This window comes from Salmo trutta, chromosome 26, assembly GCF_901001165.1.
Source record: "Salmo trutta chromosome 26, fSalTru1.1, whole genome shotgun sequence".
NCBI lineage: Eukaryota > Metazoa > Chordata > Actinopteri > Salmoniformes > Salmonidae > Salmo > Salmo trutta.
In genome coordinates this window covers 33,957,611-33,978,966 of record NC_042982.1, presented here as the reverse complement: position 1 = coordinate 33,978,966, position 21,356 = coordinate 33,957,611, and the positions used below count along the sequence as shown (strand labels likewise).

Here is a 21,356-nt window from a genome sequence, read left to right as displayed (position 1 = left end):
GGTGAAGGTTAGGGATAGTGCTACGTGGGGCTAGGGTGAAGGTTAGGGATAGTGCTACGTGGGGTTAGGGTGAAGGTTAGGGATAGGGATAGTGCTACGTGGGGTTAGGGTGAAGATTAGGGATAGTGCTACGTGGGGGTTAGGGTGAAGGTTAGGGATAGTGCTACGTGGGGTTAGGGGGAAGGTTAGGGATAGTGCTACGTGGGGTTAGGGTGAAGGTTAGGGATAGTGCTACGTGGGGTTAGGGTGAAGGTTAGGGATAGTGCTACGTGGGGTTAGGGTGAAGGTTAGGGATAGTGCTACGTGGGGTTAGGGGGAAGGTTAGGGATAGTGCTACGTGGGGTTAGGGTGAAGGTTGGGGATAGTGCTACGTGGGGTTAGGGTGAAGGTTAGGGAACAAATGAAGATGATGAAGTTGGACCACATCCAAGGGGTGCACATACTAAATTGCTACCTGTAAAGCTGGTTTAGTTCTATATTGCAGTCCTGGACAAATGGGCTAGCATTTGGATTAGGGTTAGAGTTAGGGTTGAGGTAAGGGTTAGGGCTTAACCGGAAAGTAGACATGAATCTAGGGTTAGCGTTAGTGTTACTGCTGTAAGTACCAATCTAGGGTTAGGGTGAAGGTTAGGGATAGTGCTACGTGGGGTTAGGGTGAAGGTTAGGGATAGTGCTACGTGGGGTTAGGGTGAAGGTTAGGGATAGTGCTACGTGGGGTTAGGGTGAAGGTTAGGGATAGTGCTACGTGGGGTTAGGGTGAAGGTTAGGGATAGTGCTACGTGGGGTTAGGGGGAAGGTTAGGGATAGTGCTACGTGGGGCTAGGGTGAAGGTTAGGGATAGTGCTACGTGGGGTTAGGGTGAAGGTTAGGGATAGGGATAGTGCTACGTGGGGTTAGGGTGAAGATTAGGGATAGTGCTACGTGGGGTTAGGGTGAAGGTTAGGGATAGTGCTACGTGGGGTTAGGGGGAAGGTTAGGGATAGTGCTACGTGGGGTTAGGGTGAAGGTTAGGGATAGTGCTACGTGGGGTTAGGGTGAAGGTTAGGGATAGTGCTACGTGGGGTTAGGGTGAAGGTTAGGGATAGTGCTACGTGGGGTTAGGGTGAAGGTTGGGGATAGTGCTACGTGGGGTTAGGGTGAAGGTTAGGGATAGTGCTACGTGGGGTTAGGGTGAAGGTTAGGGATAGTGCTACGTGGGGTTAGGGTGAAGGTTAGGGATAGTGTTACGTGGGGTTAGGGTGAAGGTTAGGGATAGTGCTACGTGGGGTTAGGGTGAAGGTTGGGGATAGTGCTACGTGGGGTTAGGGTGAAGGTTAGGGATAGTGCTACGTGGGGTTAGGGTGAAGGTTAGGGATAGTGCTACGTGGGGTTAGGGTGAAGGTTAGGGATAGTGCTACGTGGGGTTAGGGGGAAGGTTAGGGATAGTGCTACGTGGGGTTAGGGTGAAGGTTAGGGATAGTGCTACGTGGGGTTAGGGTGAAGGTTAGGGATAGGGATAGTGCTACGTGGGGTTAGGGTGAAGGTTAGGGATAGTGCTACGTGGGGTTAGGGTGAAGGTTAAGGAAAGGGATAGTGCTACGTGGGGTTAGGGTGAAGGTTAGGGATAGTGCTACGTGGGGTTAGGTTGAAGGTTAGGGATGGGATAGTGCTACGTGGGGTTAGGGTGAAGGTTAGGGATAGTGCTACGTGGGGTTAGAGGGAAGGTTAGGGATAGTGCTACGTGGGGTTAGGGTGAAGGTTAGGGATAGTGCTATGTGGGGTTAGGGTGAAGGTTAGGGATAGTGCTACATGCCGGGTCAACCCTAACCCTGGCCTCAACCCCAATCCTAGCTTCATGTCCTTACCCCAGTTCAACCATAACCCTCGCCTCAACTAGAGGTTTACACAGGAGTAAAAATGTATTTCTGTCGTGTCTTGTCCTGTAAAAAATGGCCCCATACTGTCCCAATCCCGCAACAGTTATATAACACAACAGCATTCATTCTGTCGCGTGCCCATTTTAACCGCAGAAATCTCCGTTAGCTGCTCGTCTCGGTCTGTCCCCAGTACCTGCACTGTGCTGCATGTGTAGGTTTCCATAGCAACGGACCCATTTTGGGCTGGTCTAGAGATGAGATGGGAGAGCGAGCTGTTAGCTTGCTTTTAACTTACTAGCTATTTTTCGTTGCCTGCCCAGCTGATGAAGTCCTATTGTAAATGTTTAAATAGTAGGGGGGTAAAAACATTCAAAACAATATGTCCTACTAAAACTGCTTAAAACAAACAAAAATAATAATAATTCCTGTAGTGCCCGTTCCTGTGGACTGTTGATCCTGTCCTGTCCCAAAGTTGACTAGAATATCACTCCCGTTCCTGCAGGAATCCCACCTGACCCGTAAGACCCATGGGAATCCTGGTCCCGTGTCAACCTCAAGCCTCAACCCTATCCCTAACCGGTAGCCGAGGGAGCAGCAGCTGTGTGTAAAGTAGACAATCCCACACATGCTCAGAAGCTTTGGTTGTTTAGCTATCGGGAAGAGGCATCCGGAGAATTCGACAAGCAGCCACTCCCACCAAAAATAGTTTACCCGATAAAAAATATATACTTTTACCCAACTAAAAAATAAATACCTTTACACAATTCAAAAATATGTTTACCTTACAAAAAAAAGTTTACCCACATTAAAAATATAAGTTAAACTTATCAAATTAATTATTGCATATTTATGGAGGTAGGAAGTGAGCACATGACACCAGGATACCATGAAGTCCAACGGTGGTATTTGAGAGCATCAACTATTGACATTGACATATCACAGTAATGGCTCACCCAAGAGCTGTTACCCATCCAGAGAAATGAAGACCTGTGTTCACGTGCAGTGTGATGCTTGTCTTCCCTATTCCCTAACACACTGGTCCTCAGACAATGTAGATGATCGTAACACAATACATTATCTGTGAGTGGTTTGCTAAAAGTGTGGTGAAAATTGTCTTATGTGTCATATTAAAATGGATATGGGAGACATTCACAAGCCCAGGTTGCAATGCATTAATTACAGTTGACGCTAAGTAACAGTGAACAACGCTTTGCATGCTGAGCCCCCCAGTGAAAAATGAGATGACAAAGAAGGCAATTTGCTCTTTCTCTCAAGCTGGTGTGTAATTGTGTGTGGTACAGATAGAGGGTGAATGGGCAGGGAAGGGTCTACCGTAGGCCTCTCCCTCTATGCTCCATCTGACAGACGTTAATTCAGCCTAATTATACAGATGGATTGAAATATACAGTAAGACAGGAAATCACTCCAATTATGCCAAGTTGATTGAAAGTTGGAGACCACTCCATGGAACGCTGGGAAGGAACTGGGAGGAGTCCTCTCTTACAGACAGGAACCGGACCATTACTACACTGTAGACTGCATAATACAACAAAACAACAACAATGTGGTACTAGTGAGACAGGAGGTTGAGGCTCTCTATGGCCCTGACCTCAGACCTGAAACAGGAGGTTGAGGCTCTCTATGGCCCTGACCTCAGATCTGAGACAGGAGGTTGAGGCTCTCTATGGCCCTGACCTCAGACCTGAAACAGGAGGTTGAGGCTCTCTATGGCCATGACCTCAGACCTGAAACAGGAGGTTGAGGCTCTCTATGGCCATGACCTCAGACCTGAAACAGGAGGTTGAGGCTCTCTATGGCCATGACCTCAGACCTGAAACAGGAGGTTGAGGCTCTCTATGGCCATGACCTCAGATCTGAAACAGGAGGTTGAGGCTCTCCATGGCCATGACCTCAGACCTGAAACTGGAGGTTGAGGCTCTCTATGGCCATGATCTCAGATCTGAAACAGGAGGTTGAGGCTCTCTATGGCCATGACCTCAGTTCTGAAACAGGAGGTTGAGGCTCTCTATGGCCATGACCTCAGAGCTGAAACAGGAGGTTGAGGCTCTTTATGGCCATGATCTCAGATCTGAAACAGGAGGTTGAGGCTCTCTATGGCCATGACCTCAGACCTGAAACAGGAGGTTGAGGCTCTCTATGGCCATGACCTCAGACCTGAAACAGGAGGTTGAGGCTCTCTATGGCCATGACCTCAGACCTGAAACAGGAGGTTGAGGCTCTCTATGGCCATGACCTCAGACCTGAAACAGGAGGTTGAGGCTCTCCATGGCTCTGACCTCAGACCTGAAACAGGAGGTTGAGGCTCTCTATGGCCCTGACCTCAGACCTGAAACAGGAGGTTGAGACTCTCTATGGCCATGACCTCAGACCTGAAACAGGAGGTTGAGGCTCTCTATGGCCATGACCTCAGATCTGAAACAGGAGGTTGAGGCTCTCCATGGCCCTGACCTCAGACCTGAAACAGGAGGTTGAGGCTCTCTATGGCCATGACCTCCAACCTGAGACAGAGGAGAATCACAACATTCAGACTGGTGGAGCCAGAAGACATATCACTTCTCTCCACCAACAGAGTCCTTGTGGTTCCAATCTCAAAGCCCACTAATGAAGATAGATAAATGCTATTAATTTACTTACATTAACACAAGAGGCATGCAAACCCATCTTCTCTATTGTCTCAGTGCCATGGTCTTTAAGCACATTTTGGCCAAAGGCCAGGATTCAATCCAAGGCGCATTGCTATTTACCTTTAGTTAATCAGGGACTCAGAATTGAGACCAGTGTCTCTTTTACGAGGGAGCCCTGCATTTACCATTTAATAAAATTCATCAAACATCAAATACAATATGAACCAAGTAAAATACAGCACAACACATGTTGTACAGACAGACCCACATTTTTTGCAAAAAATAAGAACAATAAAATATTTTTTTTTGGGGGGGGGAGGCTTACCTGTTTTGCATGATATTTTGGCCATAATATGTGTCACATATCAGTTTGCAAACAATGTAAAAATATGTATATATCATTGAGTTAATAAAGCTGCATACAAACATACATCTTTTTTGTTTTCTTGAGTAAGGGAGCTCCAAAATGCAGGCGTTTCAGCCTAGCTCAGTGTTTCTGTGGTGGTGGGGCAAGCCAGCAGACAATACGAAGCATTGTGCCATGATTGGCTAAATGTTCTGTCACTCATGGGAACACTACATCACCGCCAAGTCTAAGGGTAGAGCTCGAAAATTCAAGACCCTTGGGTGCCGCCATAGAGTTAGAGGTGCCCATCCAAGAAGGCTCGAGGTCATCGGCCACATATAAATTAACATCAAATCACGTTATATCTACAGTAGCTTTGATTGGACAGTCATCATCATAAATCAAGCCGACAATCTACTGGCAAATCCGTTTTAATCCTTGTCATATGAAAATAAATTTTGAAGAGAAATTATAAATGAAACGTATCGGTGCTCATCAGCCATTGGACATAAACATTATGCAACAAGTTGGAAATCGCAAATTCAACAGTGAGTGGTTTGGAAGGAATCAGTGGCTGACTGCCAGCATTGCAAATCAATCATTAGCCTGCTATTCAGTGGAGTGGCTGTGTAGTCCCCAGTCTAAGACTCTTTTCCTAGTTTAAAATGATAAACATTCAACATTGGCCATGCTGTCAATGAAGCATGATTTCTGCCACGCTCAAAACAACTGTTAACTCGGAACTGCAAAATCTGACTTTAGTGAGTTCAAGACAACTGGGAACTCGGGAAAAACGAGCTACGACTGGGAAAATACGTTTTGAACTTTCATCCAACTCGGAATTGTAAATCGGGAACTCGGTCCTCTTTCTAGAACTACGACCTGAAGATCACTGACATCATCATGATTAAACTTTTTATTTTGTTGAGTTCCCAGTTGTCTTGAAAGCACCATAAATCCAGAGAATGCCAGACTTTGATGACACATTTTACCCACGAAGGACCACCATGCCACCTTCCTGTTCAAGTGAGCACAGTACAACAAGGTGAGTCCAAAAATGTGTTGCATGCTGCTGCATAAATTATGTAATATGGCAGGGAGATATGTATACTGTAGCTAAGAAAGAAATACTAAGTGTATGTTGTGTAGTAAGCTGTTAGTAGCCCATGTGCCTCACCCTAATAATTGTATCCATTTTCACCACTTATTTTCACCTAGTGTTCTGACTTGGTGGTGCACATGTAGCCTATAACCTGTTTTTGAGAAATGTAATCATCGAATATTGTAAGAGCTTTCACTGTCTGCTTATATGCCCCCTTTATTTATCCTACGGTTCTAACTTGGTGTACAGGGAGAACACTGTAAGAACAGCTCATGTTCTGAATTCTACCACTGTACATTTAGAAAGTGCTGAACAAATAGTTATATTGACTACGTCTGTTCTAGCTCGCTCATTAATGTCTTAATCGAAATTACGGATGGCCTCTTATCTGCTTGTCGTCCCCTTATGCCATAGTTTGTACATCTAAATTGTTGGTAGAAACCACATTTGTTAATACACGTCATCCATATCAGCTATGTTTTTTTAAAAGGCAGTAAATAAGCCTGAATTAACTGTTTTACTGACAGACAAGGCTCCGCTGATAGCCAGTTTTAGCAGTGGTAAGGTGTTGGGACTGCTGTTGAGACTCTGCTGTTGGGAAGAGCTTTATGTAGGCCCTAACAGTTTGTGGGCACCGTTTGTCACCGTTATAGTCCAATTAATGTATTGTTTAGTGTTGTGTTGTGGCTTTGCTGGCATGCATCCCACATTTAATTTTTTTGCCCCACCAAGATTTACATGCTAAAATTGCCACTGCTAGGGACACAAATGCATCTATTTGAAATGTCTTTTGGAGATCATTCCAAACATGTGGAGCAAGAAAACTAAAGGCTGACTTATCTAACTCCAGAGTTAACCAACCCTGTGAACGGGTTTAATAACTTGTCATTTTAAATCTTACCAGTGATGTTAAGTATGTCGGAACCTTGTGGAGCAGTACTTTGTAAACAAAAAAGAGCATAATGATGAGATCTACATTACGTGACTTCAAAGAGGTCCAGCCAACCTTTTTTTAAAGAATACAGTGATGAGTAATAAAACTGTCTCCTGTCATAAAACGAAGGGTGCTATGAAAAACAGCCTCCAGGGGTTTAAGAATAGAGGCAGCTGTACTTAGATAACAGTATCACCATAATCAAAAACAGGTAGAAAGGTTGACTGCAGTCATAGAGCACTGGACAGCAGACATTGTGCATTATACAGGCATTTTTCCAGACGTTTTTAAAGATTGCGTTCAAGCACATTGCCGGGATATGCTGGCTGTGTAGTCGACTGCTTTATAATGTGCCTTGGATTGAATCCCGGACTTTGTCGGTACAGGATAGTTATTATAAAGGAGAAGAAGAGAATGATTTCCACATTTTTATACATTTGCAAAAATTTGTTTTCACTTTGTCATTATGGGGTATTGTGTGTAGATTTATGTTTTTTGTTTTGTTATCCATTTAGAATAAGGCTGTAACGGAACAAAATGTGGAAAAAGTCAAGGGGTCTGAATATTTTCCGAAGGCACTACCAGTCAAAAGTTTGGACACACCTACTCATTCAAGGGTTTTTCTTTATTTTTACTATTTTCTACATTGTAGAATAATAGTGAAGACATCAAAACTATGAAATAACACATATGGAATCATGTTGTAACCAAAACAGTCTTAAACAAATCAAAATATATACATTTTTTTTTATTCTTTGCCTTGATGACAGCTTTGCACACTCTTTGACTATGTACAGACTCAATGAGCATAGCCTTGCTATTGAGAAAGGCCGCCGTAGGCAGACCTGGCACTCAAGAGAAGACAGGCTACGTGCACACTGCCCACATAATGGGGTGGAAACTGAGCTGCACTTCCTAACCTCCTGCCCAATGTATGACCATATTAGAGACACATATTTCCCTCAGATTACACAGATCCACAAAGAATTTGAAAACAAACCCAATTTTGATAAACTCCCATATCTACTGGGTGAAATACCACACTGTGCCATCACAGCAGCAAGATTTGTGACCTGTTGCCACAAGAAACAGTGAAGAACAAACACCATTGTAAATACAACCCATATTTATGCTTATTTATTTTCCCTTTTGTACTTTAACTATTTGCACGTCGTTACAACACTGTATATATACATATATAATATTACATTTGAAATGTCTTTATTCTTTTGGAACTTTTTTGAGTGTAATGTTTACTGTTCATTTGTATTATTTATTTCACTTTTGTTTATTATCTACCTCACTTGCTTTGGCAATGTTAACATATGTTTCCCATGCCAATACAGCCCTTGAATTGAATTGAATTGAAAGAAGGACAGAAATAAAAACAAAAAGAGAAAGTGAGGGAGAGAGGGAGAGACAGAGAGATCACAAATAGGTGGAGGCGCAGAATGAAAAGGGCAAGACATTTGTCACCCTCTTCTGCAGGAGCATGAGCATCATTAATCTCCTGACATTTCAATATTGTATTAACCTTTCTAGTGGAAATCCTGAGCCTCATTAGTCTTTTTGAGGGGGAGAAAAATAATAATCGATATAACAAGCTCTGGACATTGTCTGAAATACACTGAAGTCTGTTAGTGCAGATCCTTTAGTCATTGATGATAAGGTATTGTACTGCCCTAAGCAATTATTCACATGTTCCGCATTACCTTAGGTTACCATACAGACAGACAACATCACATGAAAGGATAAATGAGAGAGAGAATGGCATTGCTACTCTGAAGTAGGTCAGAATTATGAATTATGTCCCAACTAGTGAAACAAGGATGTGAAGAAAAAGCAGTGAAGGAAACTGTGAGAAATGGTAGCCATTTTACATATAGAGAAAACAGCTCCAAGGCCAAACAAAGCGTGTGGTGGCTGTGTCTATTTTCCCTGTCAGTCAGCAAGCTGTCAGAGAGAAAAGAGAGAGAGAGATTTGCTCATCGTTACAACACTGTATACAGCCATAAAATGACATTTGAAATGTCTCTATTCCTTTGAAATTGTTTTGAGTGTAATGTTTACTGTTAATTTTTGATTGTTTATATCACTTTTGTTAATTATCTATTTATCTTGCTTTGGCAATGTAAACATATGTTTCCCATGTCAATAAAGCCGTTAAATTGAATTGAATTGAATTGAATTAGAGGCACCTCTTGAGACCTGTAACACCCCTGTCTGCACCCCACATCTGTCCGTGCCTGCAGAACACGCTGACACTCACATCCCCACTGCCTCTCCCAGGTCGTCTGACTGAGGAAACACTAACTGAGCCCTATTATGTAGCCACACTCAGCACTCAACATCAAGGCCTACCAGGCCTTTGTCTGTCATCATTGTGGTACATCTCCCTGATTGGTTGTGTCAAGGTCTCGCTAGGCACGTTTGACGATGTTGTTACAAAAACAGAGCATTTTCAATGGCTTGATTGTATGTTTGCTTTGGACATTCCTAGCCCAGATGAGTTGTACGGATTCAAGGGTTACTTCAATTCTGGCACTATGACAATAGCTACCTTCCCCCTGTATGTACAGGGATTGAAGTGAAATGATGTACTGACATTAAATGTATTTTATGATTCAGGGAGGAACAGTCTCTACTTGCTGATTCATCCCTATTCTTAAAAAAACAAAGATGATATAACGGTTGTCAGTCCATGGAAGTTTAGGTTGGTCAATACAGATCTTCGGCAGCAGACTGTTGGTGCAGTTGATATCACTAATCACTTCATATGACGTCCGGATTGGAAAAGAGAGGCAGTTTATAACATAAAGAGTGAATATCATAAGAATATTGATGGAGAGTGTACCCATGGCTCACTTTGCCTTTAAATGTAGGACTAAGGGTGACGTCAGCCTGCAGATGCAGGGAGACAGCAGTGGGATAGCAGGGAAAGAGCTGAGAGAGAGAGAGAAGATTCTCTGGGCTGAGGACGGGCCAGGGAGGCTATATAACTCTGGGTTAATTGTGCGGACCCCGTGGGCACTAAATAAGGATGGTTAGAATGACTGGCTAAGTGACAAATGGATGTACAAATTACTTAGATTACTTCAGTTATAAAAAAAATGGGATCTGGCCCTCTTCCAGAATCACACTCTCCATTACATGAAGAAAAGTGACGGCTATCTTTTACAATTACTCAAACTTCACTTTCAGAAGTTATGTTGAAATATTCTTCAGTGTGTAAATCCATAAAAACATTGATGAGGAGATGGGTGTGTGAAGGCAAACAAATGTTCTATGAGCTCTGATTGATTAGCTTGCGAAGCAGCCATTGAGACTGGGTCGTGCCCTCCAGCTGCATGGTGAATGGTTGTGTATGAATACTGCTAAAAGCTGTCTAAACAGTGTGCATGTGATGGATCCTTCCCTGGCATGGTGGTGGAGGGGAGACTGGAATATGGAGGATGAAGGGGAGACTGGAGGATGAAGGGGAGACTGGAGGGGAGACTGGAGGATGAAGGGGAGACTGGAGGATGAAGGGGAGACTGGAATACGGAGGATGAAGGGGAGACTGGAGGATGAAGGGGAGACTGGAGGATGAAGGGGAGACTGGAGGATGAAGGGGAGACTGGAATACGGAGGATGAAGGGGAGACTGGAGGATGAAGGGGAGACTGGAGGATGAAGGGGAGACTGGAGGATGAAGGGGAGACTGGAGGATGAAGGGGAGACTGGAATACGGAGGATGAAGGGGAGACTGGAGGATGAAGGGGAGACTGGAGGATGAAGGGGAGACTGGAGGATGAAGGGGAGACTGGAGGATGAAGGGGAGACTGGAGGATGAAGGGGAGACTGGAGGATGAGGGGAGACTGGAGGATGAAGGGGAGACTGGAGGATGAAGGGGAGACTGGAGGATGAAGGGGAGACTGGAGGATGAAGGGGAGACTGGAGGATGAAGGGGAGACTGGAGGATGAAGGGGAGACTGGAGGGGAGACTGGAGGATGAAGGGGAGACTGGAGGATGAAGGGGAGACTGGAGGATGAAGGGGAGACTGGAGGATGAAGGGGAGACTGGAGGGGAGACTGGAGGATGAAGGGGAGACTGGAGGATGAAGGGGAGACTGGAGGATGAAGGGGAGACTGGAGGGGAGACTGGAGGATGAAGGGGAGACTGGAGGATGAAGGGGAGACTGGAGGGGAGACTGGAGGATGAAGGGGAGACTGGAGGGTGGAAGGAAAACTGGAGGAAGAGTTGTCAGACAGTGTACAGCTGTTCAGCTAATTACCTAGCAGGTTGGGAACAAGGTTAATGAAGCAGTTTGGAAATCAAAAAGAGAAATATGTCCTGATTTTACACAAAGGAAATTACTTTCCCATTAGTGGAAGTAGTTGGGGAGCGACTAATCTCAAATATATCCTGGTAAAAGAAAATGGGGAAATGTGGAAACAAAAAGTTTAACTTTTAAAAGTTTAAAAGATAGCTAAATATGACAAAGTCCCACAAGAGGAAGATCATTATTTATAATTTGATTGTGTGTGTGCATCTTTCAGTGTCCTAAGGAGAGTCAACGTTACAGAGAGCTGGGTCCTGGTCCCAGTTTTTCAGAAGTTATCTATCTGGACTTCAACTGTCGGATAGGATTACATGCATGAAAATAGATGGAACAGAACATACACATCATTGTCTTGAATGGTTATATTAATTATATTTCTATACCTTTTGAAAAACTGGGTCCTGAAGATCAGTCCTGATACCTCTCCACCAGCAGGCAGGCAGGCAGGCAGACCAGACAGACAGACAGACAGACAGACAGACAGACAGACAGACAGACAGACAGACAGACAGACAGACAGACAGACAGACAGACAGACAGACAGACAGACAGACAGACAGACAGACAGACAGACAGACAGACAGACAGACAGACAGACAGGCTCTATGTACTAACTCCATGGTTAGCAAACATCTCCTCACAGTTTAGTTTTAGCCCTGGACTAGCTCATCTGGTAGACCTATTGAAGGGCTTGATGATTAGATAACAAGTTAAATAGCTGTGGAATAGTTAAAATACATGAAACGTCTGGGAGGCCTAGAGGACAGGTTTGAAAACCCCTGTACAAACTCATAATGCCCAAGCAGGATGTACGACTGCTCTGTCTAGTCGTGCCTCACCTCTATAGCCTGCTGCATATTCATGTCCTTATGGAGGTTGTGGTCTGCAGTGTAACCCGGCCCAGCCAGCCAGTATGTGTATCTATCTGCCTAATGTCCATAATCACCTGCATCTCATTGAGAGGTGCGGACACGCGCCTCCCTGCTTCCCTCTGCTCATTAGAATGATGGATGGTGGCATAGGGGATGCCCTCCCCCATTCAAAATTAGTTATCGTTTAGAAAGGTGCTTATTAGGGAACACCTGGGGGAATGGAGGGGGAGTGGCCGGCTTAGAGCACAGACTAACAGGGAGGAGGAAGAGGAGGAGGAGGAAGAGGGGGAGAAATATACTGGAGACTATAACACTTCTCAACAGATTACATTTCAAACTATACCTACCTGACTTTAAAATGTTCATATTGTTGTAGGAAAATATAGTTAAAACACAGTAATATTTGTTTTGAGATCAAGAAAAAAGTATTGACTAAGAATAATTACATTAAAACCACTGAGCAGTGCATTCAGAATAGACAGTAGACTCACACTGTTCTTTGGATTGATGTAGTGTTGCTTAGTTATTTACATGTTTATGATCACACTATTAATCATGCACATCTTACCATAGTATTATTACCTGTACATGTACCTGAATCTGTCTGTTAGAGATAGCTGTAGAATCCACTTCTCTCTGTGATTGGTTTCTGTTAGGAGTTATAGAGGCCTCCTGAGAGTCCTCCAGCTGAGGTCGGCAGGACTGGTCATTAGCTTATGAAAACACAACTTCCATTCCGATTTTGCCAAGCCCAGGAGGGAGTGTGTTAAGTTGACATGAGTCCCTATCAATTCAGTGAATGGTATTTAAATAAGCGCAGACAGAGAAAGTGGTCGTCACAGGAGTCCCAACGGTGAGGTTATAGCCACTGTGCAATCAGGGAGAAGCTAGGTTTAGGTGTTATAAACTGGAACAAATCCATTTCCCTCTCCAATTAGGCTAAACCACTATCCTGAGTCACACTATGGAGACACTGGCATCTTTCATCTTTATGGACACTTTGTTTGGCTAAGTCAGCAGCTAAATCCAACGTGGTCTCAGACCATTTCGTATTATTCTGTAAGTAAATCTGAGACACTCCATTTAGTATGATATGTTAAGTTGTGTATGGTATGTATTCATTTGTGGAAGCCCAACACCTATTTTGTAAATATTACGAATTACAATTCGCATTATAGGTTCCGAATTTGCAAGGCATACAATATGTTACGAATTTGCAAAATGTACAATATGTTATGAGTTTGAAAAACGTACACTATTTCACAATATTTTCAAGTTGCTAATTAGCTAAAGTTGTCCTTGATGAGATTTGAACTTGCAACCTTTGGGTTGCTAGAAGTTTTGTTTAGATTTTACTATGTTACGTCTTCTCTATGAGACCAGGCTTCTAAAGCATGTGATGGGGAGATGAGATCAGTGAGACTCAATGGAAAGGATAGTACTGTAGGTAGGTACTTATTATGCAGCCTCGTAAAAGCACCTTGCATCCATATGCCTAATTGAAAACAATCTAAGCTTGTCAATATTGGCAATCTTCTCCTCATTATTATTTTTAGACATTATCTATGGCTCACTATATGTTTATTTATTATATGTCATGAGGAAAGTGATATTACGAATAATGGAATGGACTCATGGAATTGGCATATATTTGTATTATTATGTTTTAAGATAATTACATTTTTTTGCTCTTTGTTTATAATAGTTTCACTTTCACAGTAGCATATTGTCTGGCTGGTGTTCTGATCCTACAGTATATTGTAGGTCTGGGTGGTGTTCTGATCCTACAGTGTATTGTAGGTCTGGGTGGTGTTCTGATCCTACAGTATATTGTGGGTCTGGGTGGTGTTCTGATCCTACAGTGTATTGTAGGTCTGGGTGGTGTTCTGATCCTACAGTATATTGTGGGTCTGGGTGGTGTTCTGATCCTACAGTATATTGTGGGTCTGGGTGGTGTTCTGATCCTACAGTATATTGTGGGTCTGGGTGGTGTTCTGATCCTACAGTGTATTGTAGGTCTGGGTGGTGTTCTGATCCTACAGTATATTGTAGGTCTAGGTGGGGTTCTGATCCTACAGTATATTGTAGGTCTGGGTGGTGTTCTGATCCTACAGTGTATTGTAGGGCTAGGTGGTGTTCTGATCCTACAGTATATTGTGGGTCTGGGTGGTGTTCTGATCCTACAGTATATTGTAGGTCTGGGTGGTGTTCTGATCCTACAGTATATTGTAGGTCTGGGTGGTGTTCTGATCCAACAGTATATTGTAGGTCTGGGTGGTGTTCTGATCCTACAGTGTATTGTAGGTCTAGGTGGTGTTCTGATCCTACAGTATATTGTAGGTCTGGGTGGTGTTCTGATCCTACAGTATATTGTAGGTCTGGGTGGTGTTCTGATCAGTATATTGTAGGTCTGGGTGGTGTTCTGATCCTACAGTATATTGTAGGTCTGGGTGGTGTTCTGATCCTACAGTGTATTGTAGGTCTGGGTGGTGTTCTGATCCTACAGTGTATTGTAGGTCTAGGTGGTGTTCTGATCCTACAGTATATTGTGGGTCTGGGTGGTGTTCTCATCCTACAGTGTATTGTAGGTCTAGGTGGTGTTCTGATCCTACAGTGTATTGTAGGTCTAGGTGGTGTTCTGATCCTACAGTGTATTGTAGGTCTAGGTGGTGTTCTGATCCTACAGTATATTGTAGGTCTGGGTGGTGTTCTGATCCTACAGTGTATTGTAGGTCTCGGTGGTGTTCTGATCCTCCAGTATATTGTAGGTCTGGGTGGTGTTCTGATCCTAAAGTATATTGTAGGTCTGGGTGGTGTTCTGATCCTACAGTGTATTGTAGGTCTAGGTGGTGTTCTGATCCTACAGTGTATTGTAGGTCTCGGTGGTGTTCTGATCCTCCAGTATATTGTAGGTCTGGGTGGTGTTCTGATCCTACAGTGTATTGTAGGTCTGGGTGGTGTTCTGATCAGTATATTGTAGGTCTAGGTGGTGTTCTGATCCTACAGTGTATTGTAGGTCTCGGTGGTGTTCTGATCCTCCAGTATATTGTAGGTCTAGGTGGTGTTCTGATCCTACAGTGTATTGTAGGTCTGGGTGGTGTTCTGATCCTACAGTGTATTGTAGGTCTAGGTGGTGTTCTGATCCTACAGTATATTGTAGGTCTGGGTGGTGTTCTGATCCTACAGTATATTGTAGGTCTTGGTGGTGTTCTGATCCTACAGTATATTGTAGGTCTAGGTGGTGTTCTGATCCTACAGTATATGGTAGGTCTAGGTGGTGTTCTGATCCTACAGTATATTGTAGGTCTGGGTGGTGTTCTGATCCTACAGTATATTGTAGGTCTAGGTGGTGTTCTGATCCTACAGTATATTGTAGGTCTGGGTGGTGTTCTGATCCTACAGTATATTGTAAGTCTTGGTGGTGTTCTGATCCTACAGTATATTGTAGGTCTGGGTGGTGTTCTGATCCTACAGTGTATTGTAGGTCTGGGTGGTGTTCTGACCCTACAGTATATTGTGGGTCTGGGTGGTGTTCTGATCCTACAGTATACTGTAGGTCTGGGTGGTGTTCTGATCCTACAGTATAGTGTAGGTCTGGGTGGTGTTCTGATCTTAATGTATACTGTAACATATTTTCTGGCTCGTGTTCTGATTCTGCAGTACATTTGTGACCCGTTTCAGGAAACTAGATGTATGTCATGGGTCACTACACAGGAAAGCCGTTTAGCCACAGAAAAAGAAAAGCAACCTTCCGGCTAGCCAGGATTGGCTAAGATAATTTGTGGGCTGGACATGCCAAGAGATGAGTTTGGATTAGTCTGCCATATAGCACGCTTCTGTCTATTGGAGCTGGTCAGTATGTCTAGGTAATCCTGTCAAATGCAGCTTATTTTATGTATTGCGAAGTAAAACTGCATAAACAATGTCAAGTTAAAGTGTACTGTTAGCTAGCTAATGTTAGCTGGCTGGCTTGCTAGGTAAAGTTATGTGTATGCTCTCCACTTTCTGGAGGACTGAGTTTTGAAAATCAGTGGCATTCGAGCATGATAGCTAAGGAGATAGAAAAACACCTGTTTCCGGATATAATCTTCAAACTAAGGGCAACCATGGCATTCGACAGGAGACGCGTCCAACCATGATGTATACGGGTAAGATAGTCTAGCTACCAACATTTTGAGATATTACACATTTCTAATTTTGACATTAAGTCTGCCAGAGTGCAGAATAACTGATGAATTTACGAACGCTCAACACCCGTTGAATATGGCCGGTGTCAGTAAACGTCGGCAACGCTCTGGATAACATGAAAACAGCCTAATCAGCTCTGCTAGGGGGAGTAATGTTCAGTCAGCTGTTCTCTCTCACTAAGATGTCTGGAAGTAGCTAGCAAGTAACTTGGGTGCTTGACTGCTGTTAGCACAGAACGCTCGGATCAACCCTTAAATAGATGGGTGGGGCTAAAGCTTAAAAGGGTGTGAACGATGCTGAATGGGTGTAGACAAACAAGGGCTCTCTAGTTGTAGTACCAAAACATCTGAAGGCCATTTTCTCAAAAGTGAGTCTACAAGTTTATCAACTTCAAAGCAAAATTACTATCCCATTGTTGACTCAACTGTAGTGTATGATATACCATTTTGTAGCTATGAGTCTCTACCTTTATCCAATGTAAAAAACACAATTTCAAATTTTGCTACATAAGACGGTTGGTCACATTTTAGCATGTTGTCTGGGTGGTGTTCTGACCCTACAGTATATTGTAGCAAACTGTCTGGGTCGAGTTCTAATACTTCAGTACATTGTGGCCTTTGAGGCAAGCGTGACTCTAATGGATTTCAATTTACTTTTATAGTGGCATTGAGCTTTATAGTGGCATTGAGCTTTATAGTGGCATTGAGCTTTATATTGGCATTGCTTTTTCATTATACCATAATATTCATCTGTCCGAATATTATTTTCCTATTACTTTGATGAATAGTATTGTATGTCTCTTGTTTATGATGCTTTACCTGGTCTATACTGTACACGTTTAGTAATACTCCTGTGTACTGGAACATTCCATGTAGGGAAAGACATGGAATGTTCTGTTTAGTGTGTGTCTTAGTTTTAGTCAGAAATCTGAATTCATTGCTAATACAGTAGGTTGGGCAATATGCAAAACTATTGGTTTCATGGTATTAACTGAATTAATCCTACAATTATGAATCAAAATAACATGTTTGCGTCTGCTGCCTCCTGTTGAGTTATAACAGCTGCATCCGAAAGATAAACACATAACAATCAAATGAATGAACAACTTACAGCAACAGTAAGAGACTCATTGTTGTTGGTATTAAAGGATATTTTTGATAAATAATGTGGGAAAAAAATGACATTTTGGGATTATTGAATCCTCAGTATGTAACTGTAGGGCTAACAATAGAGTAATAGCCTTTTTAATGAGATACAACCAATACGCAAAACAACAACACTCATGTCCCTTAGAGAGCACAGCCTGCTCACTACCCTTCAACTAAACTGCATGCAAACAGCTGAATGAACAGCACAAAAGTTGCCTCAAATGATGCCACTCAATGTGGTCTGGCCTGTAGTGCAGCTAAGAACCTGTATTAGCAGTAGCAGTGTCCGACCCAGGTGTCACATCCACTTCAGAGCTCAGGCCTTTCTGTTTGTATTTGATCTTCAAGTGTAGCGAGGAGAGCTTCAGTGAAAGAGAGGCCCCAGGGGACATCTTAGGGGACATCCCAGTCACCCCATGTCCTTCTGATATCAGAAAAAAAGGAGGGAGCGCTAGCAGTTTGAACATTTTTTATTCATCTTTTTTTTAAAATATTATTTTGCTTTTTTTTGCTTTACGAAACAAATGTTTGCAGATGTCCTATGAATAAACAACAGAACCCTCTCTCCTCAGAGAAGGGATCCACTGACCAATCCCTTCTCTGGAAAATAGATTCTTCTTGTCCAATGGCGGCCACTCCCGATTCACAAGGTGTCGCCCATTTTCTGTATGTTACATTCTTTTAAGTGCATTAATAGACAATGTAACCATTTGAAATAATGTGCAATGACTGGAACTACGGTCAATTCAAAAAGACATTTATATTGCTGCTGTGACCCAAAATAACTGTGTCTGTGTTGGGGGTCATCACATGAGCTAGCGTCAGAATCTGAAATGAGCCAATCATAACACAGGGAGTCTTTCAAACCACAGCCATCGTAAACAGCTTATCACCTTTACCAACACCATCATCGGGGTTAACAAGACTCTTTAGTCATACCTGTTTTCCTCCAGTAAGACAAAAAGGTTCATAGATAAAATGGTTTGAAATAAAGTTTAGTGATTGTGCTTTTAAAACCAAAGTAAAACAAATAACAAACATTGACAATGACCCAAAAATATAACAGTGCATTACAAAAAGACAAAGAACAATCCTAAAGTGGCACTTTCTTGGGGCGGCTAAATAATATAGCGATTTACAACATGGATGGAAAACGATAAAATAATTATATTTACTGGCATAATGAAATTATAATTCGCGAAATAAAACAAGGAAGACAAATTTGAAGTACCACAATGGATGCTATACAAAAGGACATTATGTGTACAGGTATATTTACAAGACAGTCCACCCCTCTGCTTGTAGCTCATTCTATTACAGTAACACCTTGCTGTAAGGGCAAGGCTTCCCACAGATCTTGCAGAGGCAAGCCAAGTCGATAGTGTTAATACCTAGAGTCCACTATTACTCCCTATTGCCTTGGAATAAAACATACACTACATGATCACAAGTATGTGGACACCTGTTCGTTGAACATCTAATTCCAAAATCATGGTCATTAATATGGAGTTTGATGCTATAACAGCCTGCACTCTTCTGGGAAGGCTTTCCGCTACATGTTGGAACATTGCTGTGGGGACTTGCTTCCATTCAGCCACGAGAGCATTAGTGAGGTCGGGCACTGATGTTGGGCGATTAGACCTGGCTCGCAGTCGGAATTACAATTCATCCTAAAGGTGTTTGATGGGGTTGAGGTCAGGGCTCTGTGCAGGCCTGTCAAGTTCTTCCACACCGATCTCGACAAACCATTTCTGTATAGACCTCGTTTTGTTCATGGGGGCATTATCATGCTGAAACAGTAAAGGGCCTTCCCTAAACTGTTGCCACAAAAGTGGAGGTACAGAATCGTCTAGATTGTAACTGTATGCTGTAGTGTTAATATTTCCATTGACTGGAACTAAGGGTCCTGATCAATGAAAAACAGCCACAGACTATTATTCCTCCTCCACCAAACTTAACAGTTGGCAATATGCATTTGGGCAGGTAGTGTTCTCCTTGCATCCGATGCCAGATGGTGAAGCGTGATTCATCACTCAAGAGAACGCGTTTCCACTGCTCCAGAGTCCAATGGCGGCACGTTTAAACCACTCCAGCCGATGCTTCACATTGCGCATGGTGATCTTAGGCTTGTGTGCGGCTGCTCGGCCATGGAAACCCATTTCATGAAGCTCCCGACGAACAGTTCTTGTGCTGACGTTGCTTCCAGAGGCAGTTTGGAACTCGGTAGTGAGTGTTGCAACCGAGGACAGATGATTTTTACCCTCTACACGCTTCAGCGGTCCCGTTCTGTGAGCTTGTGTGGCCTACCACTTCACGGCTGAGCCGTTGTTGCTCCCTAGACGTTTCCACTTCAAAATAACAGCACTTACAGTTGACCGGGGCAGCTCTAGCAGGGCAGAAATTTCACAAACTGACTTGTTGGAAAGGTGGCATCCTATGACAGAGCCACGTTAAAAGTCACTGAGCTCTTTGGTGAGATTGAATGGTGTGCTTGATTTTATACACCTGTCAGCAACAGGTATGGCTGAAATAGTGAAAACCACTAAGTTGAAGGGGTGTCCACATACTGCTGTATCTACAGTACCAGTCAAAAGTTTGGACACACCTTCTCATTCAAGGGTTTTTCTTTATGTTTACTATTTTCTACATTGTAGAATAACAGTGAAGACATCAACACTATGAAATAACACATATGGAATCATGTAGTAACCAACCTTTGCCTTGATGACAGCTTTGCACACTCTTGGCATTCTCTGAACCAGCTTCACCTGGAATGTTTTTCCAACAGTCTTGAAGGAGTTCCAACATATGTTGAGCCCTTGTTGGCTGCTTTTCCTTCACTGTGCGGTCCAACTCATCCCAAACCATCTCAATTGGGTTGAGGTTGGGTGATTGTGGAGGCCAGGTCATCTGATGCAGCACTCCATCACTCTCCTTCTTGGTCAAATAGCTCTTACACAGCCTGGAGGTGTGTTGGGTAATTGTCCTGTTGAAAAACAAATGATAGTCCCACTAACAGCAAACCAGATGAGATGGAGTATCGCTGCAGAATGCTTTGGTAGCCATGCTGGTTAAGTCTGCCTTGAATTCTAAATATATCACAGACAGTGTCACCAGCAAGTACCCCCACACCATCACATCTTCTCCTGCATGCTTCATGGTGGGAACCACACATGAAGAGATCATCCGTTCACCTACTCTGAACTTGGTCTTATACCAAATAGGGCTATCTTCTGTATACCACCCCTACCTTGTCACAACACAACTGATTGGCTCAAACGCATTAAGAAGGAAAGAAATTCCACAAATTGACTTTTAACAAGACCCAGCTGTTAATTGAAATGCATTCCAGGTGACTACCTCATGAAGCTGGTTGAGAGAATGCGAAGAGTGTGCAAAGCTGTCATCGAGGCAAAGGGTGGCTACTTTGAAGAATCTAAAATCTAAAATAAATGTTGATTTCTTTAACACTTTTTTGGTTACTACATGATTCCATATGTGTTATTTCATAGTTTTAATGTGTTCACTATTATTCTACAATGTAGAAAATAGTAAAAATAAAGAAAAACTCTGAAATGAGAAGGTGTGTCCAAACTTTTGACTGGTACTGTATATAGTGTATGTGTTAATGAGTATTTTGCTTTGGATTCAAGTACCATTCTTTTTTCCTCTGGCATTTTTTTTCTTCTGTAAAATGGACATAGAAAATGATAAATTAGAAAAACAATTGGTCTGTTTTCCAGGTGTATAGAAACACAATTGATGTACAGTATTTGTCAGCAAACATGATGGTGAGATACTGAGATATTTAAAATGGACAGAGGAACGATCACAGCATTCCTCTTCTCAGAAACTTCATTCTGGACAGTACTTCCTGTTCATCCCATCTAGTACTTCAGGTCTCCACCATCTGGGGAAAAGGACAACACAACAGACATTTCAA

General features: G+C 42.9%; 1 protein-coding gene across 3 annotated transcripts in view; it reads right to left on the bottom strand.

Moving 5' to 3' along the window:
• Nucleotides 1-21,103: 21,103 nt before the first annotated feature.
• The window catches only part of robo1 (roundabout, axon guidance receptor, homolog 1 (Drosophila)), a 314,601-nt gene continuing 314,348 nt past the window's right edge, over nucleotides 21,104-21,356 (bottom strand). For all 3 annotated transcript variants that reach the window (XM_029715767.1, XM_029715768.1, XM_029715769.1), the window contains one exon: nucleotides 21,104-21,323. In XM_029715767.1, the coding sequence (XP_029571627.1) occupies nucleotides 21,309-21,323 (15 nt within the window). In that variant the 3' untranslated portion in view covers nucleotides 21,104-21,308. The remainder of the gene's footprint in view (nucleotides 21,324-21,356) is intronic.